General features: G+C 34.9%; 1 protein-coding gene across 1 annotated transcript; it reads right to left on the bottom strand.

Moving 5' to 3' along the window:
- Positions 1 to 909: 909 nt before the first annotated feature.
- Positions 910 to 6753, bottom strand: LOC141713559 (DEAD-box ATP-dependent RNA helicase 38). Its single transcript, XM_074517027.1, has 8 exons — positions 6388 to 6753; positions 5831 to 6121; positions 5416 to 5634; positions 4593 to 4658; positions 2849 to 3265; positions 2631 to 2742; positions 2029 to 2114; positions 910 to 1737 (listed from the first exon to the last, which is right to left on the bottom strand). Exons 1-8 carry the CDS (start codon positions 6640 to 6642, stop codon positions 1675 to 1677), a joined length of 1509 nt encoding a protein of 502 aa, XP_074373128.1. The 5' UTR covers positions 6643 to 6753; the 3' UTR covers positions 910 to 1674.
- Between the last annotated feature and the right edge of the window lie 992 nt (positions 6754 to 7745).

Here is a 7745-nt window from a genome sequence, read left to right as displayed (position 1 = left end):
TTTTTGAATAAAAATATGAGATCAAAACTTTTATTCACAAAAAGAATTTTTTGAAAAAATTTATTTTAACTATATAATCAAACTTCCTAAATATGCGTGCGAGAAAGTCAAACGTCATATATTAAAAAATAGAAAGAGGAGTTACTTACAAGCACGTTAATTACGTTAATTAAGTTGCTTTAATTAAGAAAATTTTCTGAAGTCTCTGTTGAAGAAACATGCCACCAGGTTTCAGTAAACAAGCCAGTCTGAAGAGACTAGAATTACGAGCAGTGACCGACAAAAAATACTAAAGGAAAGTAAAATAAATTAATAATTTTAAAACTTCATAAGGTTATTCAAATACTTGATTATTTTTTTGGTGACCACTATACTTATTAACAAATTATAATATTACAAAATAATTACTCTATAATTGTATAGATGTTAGTGTTAGGTGTTGCACAGATAATACTCCCTCGGTACCTGTAGGAAGTATATATTGGAGAACGGGAACGCACACATTTTAGCGCTACTTTAAAACATTCTTGCATAATTTTAATTTCTTTTTTCTTCTCAGTAAAAATTTGATATTTGAAGTTTAATACACAAAAAGAAAATTTTAAAAATAAATTATAAAACTGTATTTTTTATTTACCTTAAAATGCATATCGAACATTGAAAAAAACTATATACAATTGGATGGAACAGAAGGGTAGTTGAACTAATTTGTTTCTCAAGTAGAATTTAGTTAGCGGAATATATTCCAAATGAATTAGGTGGGCATACATTTTTTATGAAATTTAGGAGGGCTAAACAAAGTCATTAGACGTTGGCCAGTAGAACAAAACTAAGTATTTAGAAGCATGAATAAGATCATTAAAATTCTGTTCCGGCTCTAGTTGTATCAGGTTCATCACACACAGGAGCTGACTGAAAACAATTTACCAGGGCATCTTTCGAAGAAAGGGAAAAACTCGTTGAAGTTTACATTTTCCTCTTTGTTGACAACAAAAAGACTGCATTCTTATTAATACCAGGCTAGAGTACATCGTGAGACCACCAAGACTTCAGACTGAAGAAAAGATGAAGGCTAGGGCACCACATTTCTAGAGCACAACAAAGTAATGAAAACACAAATCAAAGTACAGCATTCTAAAATTATCACTCATACTGGAACCAAAATGATCCATAGCCGGGGCATATAGTGCCACACACTTCTGCTTTCCTACGTGTAAGCTCAATCCTTCCAGCAACTAGCTGGCCTGGGCATATCAATCATTTTAACTGATTGGGGGCACTTCCAACCAGATTAACCTTTACACTAGCATTTAACGATGACCACTGCCCAGTGGATAGACTGTTTGAGCTCCCATTGGAACCACTGCCCAGTGCATAGACTGTTTAAGCACCCACTGGAACATCTCAGTTCAGCCTCTAATGATGTGCTTGATGAAAGAGCTTCTTCTTTATAAATTAACTTGATTGATATTTCAAAACCAAAAATCTCAACGAGGTTAAAAGTTTAAATGTACACAAGAAACCGAAAGTTCTGACCATAATATCACAATAGGTAATATCTCTTCTGAGCGAACCAATATATGCATAGCTGCTGATCTGCAGATGTATGCTTGAACACTACAGCAATATCTTACATGGATCTGCAGATGTATGCTTGGACATTACAGCAATATCTTACATTAAACCAGCCTTCTTCAAAGCATTCTCAAAATCTTCATTACTTTCCCATGAAGCCACCTGAATCAACAAACATAAAGTGGAGACCTTTATTTAGCTAGACCTGAGGTAATTTAGAATCCGACTAGCATATTTTTAAGGCGGAAGAAGATTTAACGAAGGATTCAATATGTGAAACATAGAAGTTTATTCTGGTCTACTTGTGAAACCCAAAAATAATTGAGGTGGAGTACATTTAACCAAGAAATCAACATGCAGCCACTACATGAGAATGAACATCATTCTGATAAAACTAAACTGTTGACATGTATATTTAGGGAGAAACTCGTTGACATGTAGCTCTAGAATTACCTCCGCAACTGGAGAGTTGAAATGGTTTTCAATCTTGGTCATCAGAACATTGTCTCTATCATTGCATAACAAGTTAAATACAGCTCCTGCCAAACAGAGCAAGAATTGCTTATTAGTATTACTAATAGAACAGTAAATTATCACTCAACACAAAAAAAAGAACAATAAAACTATGCAAACTTTGCAATGCATCAGTTTAGATTCTGATGATCAATCTAGACAGACAACGGTGCAAATTTTAACAAGAAATGAGGCAGTTGGACAAATCTATTTTTAAAAAAATCAGTGTGACCATAAGCCAGGAACGTTTATTAATGTCTTAGTAATAATCACTGTATTGCCTTTTATAACCAATTTGCTATATCATACTAGTAAGTAGTAACAGTACTGGGAAATTCCGACACGAGATGGAAAAAAAGTAGACACTTCAATTAATACCACTAATGACTTGCTAATAACAGTACTGGGTTCCGACATGAGTTGTTAGAGAAAAAAAGGAGTAAACACTTCAATGAATATCGCTGATGACTTGCAAAATAATAACCTACCATCGGCTATAGAAATACAGTAAAGTAAATATTTAGATTAAATAAGCAAATTACCTTTGCGACCAAATCGCCCTGCTCTTCCAATCCGATGCAAGTAGACCTCATAATCTGGCTCTCCACGTGTGTCATATTTCAATGGAAGATCAAAATTTACAACCAAATTGACCTATTGGGTTGAGACCTTTCCAGTTAATAAAAATTCAATGCATGAACACAGGGAGGAGAGGGAGAGGGAGGGAGGGAGAGTGAGGGAGAGAGAGGGGGGGGGGCACCTGTGCTTGGTCAAAACCACGAGCTAGAAGATCAGTTGAGATTAGAACTTGAGTCAACCCCTCCTTAAATTCCTTAACTATCTTGTCCCTATCTTCCTGCTTAAGAGCACCTTGAATTGTCGTCACTTCATAACCATATTCCACTAGTGATTTATGTAACATGCTAGCACTATTCCTTGTTCGGACAAATATAATCGTCTGGCCCACCTTCTGGCCAATTTCAAGTATTTTGTCTTTAATAACCATAATCTTGGAAAGTTCATCAGGGCAGTAGACTTTATACTGCTTTAAAGAATCCAAGGAGAGCTCCTCTTTTTTGACAAACAACTGATTGTGATCGTTCACAGAAATATCATTCACAATCTTTGATGCAAATGCTTTCACTGCATCGTTAAAAGTGGCAGAAAACAGGAGCACCTGGTAGTAGTACATGGTAAAAAGAGTTAAGCTTGGTAGTGGGACAATTAATAATTTAGTACGGTTACAAAACACCAACATGTGTGATATATAAGCCCATTTGAGAGAGGGTGCAGCAGCTATATATATAGATATAGCTACACACACTGCAAGAGCAAAAATATCTGAACCCTAAATATATGATCTACAAGAGCACGTGGAAGCTACTAAGAAGCACCCCTCTTCGTCCAATTATCCTACTCTAGAATCTACACATTTGTCACACCTGATAGACACATAAATACATACACATACTTACCTACATATATAATTTCTAATTTCTGTTTTTATCATATTACAACTGATTTTTATATTATCTTGCAGGAAGTTGAATATTAAGGAAGTTGTATAGGCAAAGGAAAGAAGTTGATGAAACTTGCTGGAAATGGGAAAAAAATTGATGATTGAAAGAAGAGATAAGCTGGCAGGAACAAATTAGTTCCTGAACAGTTTTGAGACTATTTTTGGTATTTTCTGTATTTTTAAAGCAATGGAACAGGTAGGAAACAGAGAAATAGAGAGAGTTGTAGTAGAATTCAGAGAGAAAGAGAGATGAGATAGAGAGGGAAGAGAAACTTGAGAAAGAAGATAGGTTCTAGAGAGATAAACCCGAGAGAGAGAGAGAGAGATAGATAGAGAGAGAGAGAGAGTTTTGGTGGCAAAGTCAATTTCATATTCAACCCCTTGGAAATGTTACAATTGACTTGGTATATATAAGCTAAATCCTGTAACCAACTCTGAAAAGACACTAATGCCCTTACTGGTCTATAGTACTATTAAGACACAAATCTTATACACTACTAACTGTTAGTACTTATTACTATTAGTCTATGCTATTCCTGACATAAGCTTAAGCTTAGTTGAAAAGAAAGCATTCAGCTTGTTATTCCCGACTCATGACATACAAAAACTAGCTGCTATCACGATAAAAAAAGCCCAGACATGCAAGTACTACAAAATCAAATAGCGCTCCAGAAAGCGAGGGATACTAAAAAAGCTGGAGGACAATTATGTGGAAAAAACTATCTGCGACTGACATGGAATCAGTAAGTAGATCTCAGATGAACAACGAAGACACAAAGGCCCTGTTAGGAAGTTAGCTTTTTGGCAAAAAAATAGCTTTTTGAATCAAATTACTCTATGAGAGAAGTACTCTATGAGACATGATTCCTAAAGTAAAAGATAAGTTGACATCAATCGTAACATCAATATCAATTACATGTAGAAGCAGAAAGGATCATGCAAGTTAAATGCTAGCTCATAATCCTGAAAATAAAGATTTACAAACCTGACAGTTGGGCCTGATTTTAACAATGCCTTTCATTATCCTCTCAGAATCCTGTTTGAAGCCACCCTGCATCATCATTAACTTAATAAGAAACCAAGCTTAACTTGACAAGTTTATCAGCTTCAAAAGTAAAAAATACATCACAGACCTGAACCAAATGTAGAGAACAAATACTTAAAATGCAAAACGTTCATGACAAAAAAAATGTAAAACGTCAGCAATGGAAATTTATCCATGATATACAGTTTCAAACTTTCTAACCCATCAAACATTAATAACTAGGACGGACATTTTGGAGGCAAGTTGAACATTATATTATATACAAAACATTCATACAGGGGACAATTAGCGGGCTAACATCACTTCGACTGTCAAAGAATTAGTTAAATGCCTAGCACAGTAGCATCCCCATACAGATACGACATTTATTGAACATATATAAAAAGTTAATTGCATATTTTTAACTCTTAAATACATGAACCAGAACATTCCTTTTTTTCCTTCAGCAGGGTTGTCAAGGCTACTACACATAATGCACCGACACTGATGTTAAGGTTCCAGGCTGACATAAACCCATGGGATTCTATGCAAAATTCAGTCCCATGAAAACATAAAGTAATAAATTCTAAGCACCGCAGTCTGGTATTCGTGATTTTAACATCATTAATTTAAAAATATTCCATACTACTATTGGACAGATCAGATGAGAATGATACACATAAAAAATAACGAACTCACAAATAAAAATTATATGCCTAATGATCTTGATAAATTGACTATATATATATATTACTTTAAAATTAGGATCAGATTATAGAATTACCTCTGCGAGCATGTGGTCAGCCTCATCAAAAACAAGAATAGTCATAGCACTCATGCCTAATTTCTTCCCTGTAAACCACTTATTAATGGTACCAGGCGTGCCAATTACAACTTGCTTGTTTACTGGTGGTGTCTTTGAAAACGGCATATCTTCCATAGGAATGGCCAATACAGAAGTAATTCCCGTATACTTCCCCATCCGTTCAAGAACTTCCTGGTTCTGTACAACAAATTAATTCAAAGGTAAACACCCAAACATTCCCAAAAAAACAAACCTGTTATATTCCTATTTGTCATCTATATATAGTTATATACACAATCAATTCATTTCAATTTACCCTAAAACTCATTCACATAACAAAAAAATCACGAAATACGAAATTGAAAATGTTTAATGAAAGAATATCGAAATAAACCTGCATTGCAAGTTCCCTGGTAGGACAAATACAAAGAGCCTGCGGAGCAGCCAATTTAGGATCAACACGACTCAGCATTCCAAGCACGAAACAAGTAGTCTTTCCAGAACCATTATGAGCTTGCGCAATCAAATTTTTATACGGAGGAGTTAATATCATAGGCAAAGTAATTGCCTGAATCTTACTAGGCCTCTCAAATTTCATCTCAACATATAATCCTTGTAACAACTCCGCCGATAAATTCAAATCTTCAAATCTCTTTGCTGACGTGTACGGCGTATCTCCAGTAACCTAACAATAAACACACAATTCAAAACCCTAGAATTTACAAATCCAAATTAAGAGAGAGACACAGAGAGAGAGAGAGAGAGCGAGAGAGACAGAAAGAGGAGAGAGAGGGAGGGAGGCAGAGAGACAGGGAGAGGGAGAGGGGGAGGAGAGAGAGATAGAGGGAGAGAGAGGGAGAGAGAGGGAGGAGAGATAAAGAGAGAGAGGGAAAGAGGGAGAGAGGGGGGGAGAGGGAGAGAGGGAGAGAGAGAGGGAGGGAGAGAGAGTACGGCTTGGATGCTGGAAGATTCCGGATCATCGAGAAATTCATTGACTTTCTTAGGTTCTTCAATGGCTAAAGATTCAATTTTCGATTCAATCTCATCTTTCTCATCATCCGACACGTCCGCCCAGCGTTTAGATTCCGGTAGTTTGGTTTGTTGAGTAGCAGTAGATTCAGATGAAGTACCAGCGGTTGCTGCCGGAGCTGAAATCGTCGCCTGAGTTGATGAATCGGAGGTTGAAACGGTGGTAGTATCGGCCATTGTTATGTAAATTAGTGATAGGTTTTGTGTTTAGTGTAAGTATAGGTGTGTGTATATATATGTAGGGGTTTTGTTACCGTCGGTGTTAGCGGTAACGGACTGCTTTCAGCTTCAGGACTAAGCTACGTTTCATCAATATTACAAATGTACCCCTCGTCTATCTAATAAACTAGTATATTTCAGTAAATTAAATAAATAAAATTGGTTAAGAAATGAAGTTGTAATTTCGAAATATATTTTCTGTTTTATTAATTGTGATTTTAGATTTATTATAATCAAGTTATAGATGTGTTAGTTCAATGGACAACAAACGGCGCCCAAATCTCGATAAATCATAAAATCTAATTTTCGAAACACGTATTCTAATCCTGCATTATTAATTAGTTTAGAATTTTTTTTAAAAAAAATTATAATCATATCTTTGACTATATAGTGTGTGTTTACTTTAGCTTTTTCTTAATTGAGTTTAAACTTATAATAAGGTTCTCAATTGGTCAAATAAAGTTCTTAATTGGACAGGTTCGACGATTAGATTGTCATTTTCATATGTCTACCATAATTCATATTTGTACTGTTTTCCGGCCGAGATAAATTTACGGGACTAGATTAAGGTCTAATAATTATTTTTTAGAAAAATATTTAAATTATATACAAATATTAAAACAAATGTATAGAAAAACTAAAACAAAAAATGTGCTTTACACAGCAACATCTAAATAGCTATTTAAACCCTATACATGGTGTTTTGATTATTTCAACCACAAATCTAGTTTTAATTGGAAAAAAATTATGAAACTCATTTCTAAAATCATTAAATCATGCAACAAATATTGATCTTTCACTTGTGATGGCCCACCATAATCATTAAATCGTCATTTCATTTACATATCATCTAAATAGTCCATTTTGATTAGATATAATTGTCCACAATTGCCCCTCAACGTAAATGTCCAATATTACAGTACAAAATAGGTATGATTAATTTTTATATTGAAAAAGTCCAACACCATCCACAATCCACCTTTGGTACCTCTCAATCTACTAGCTCACAATCCATACCATCCACATCCACAAATCTGCAAATCCAGTCTCTACAACTCTCA

This window comes from Apium graveolens, chromosome 3 (genome assembly GCF_009905375.1).
Source record: "Apium graveolens cultivar Ventura chromosome 3, ASM990537v1, whole genome shotgun sequence".
Lineage (NCBI taxonomy): Eukaryota > Viridiplantae > Streptophyta > Magnoliopsida > Apiales > Apiaceae > Apium > Apium graveolens.
Note: the sequence above shows the minus strand (reverse complement) of the source record. Positions and strands in the feature narration are given on the sequence as shown.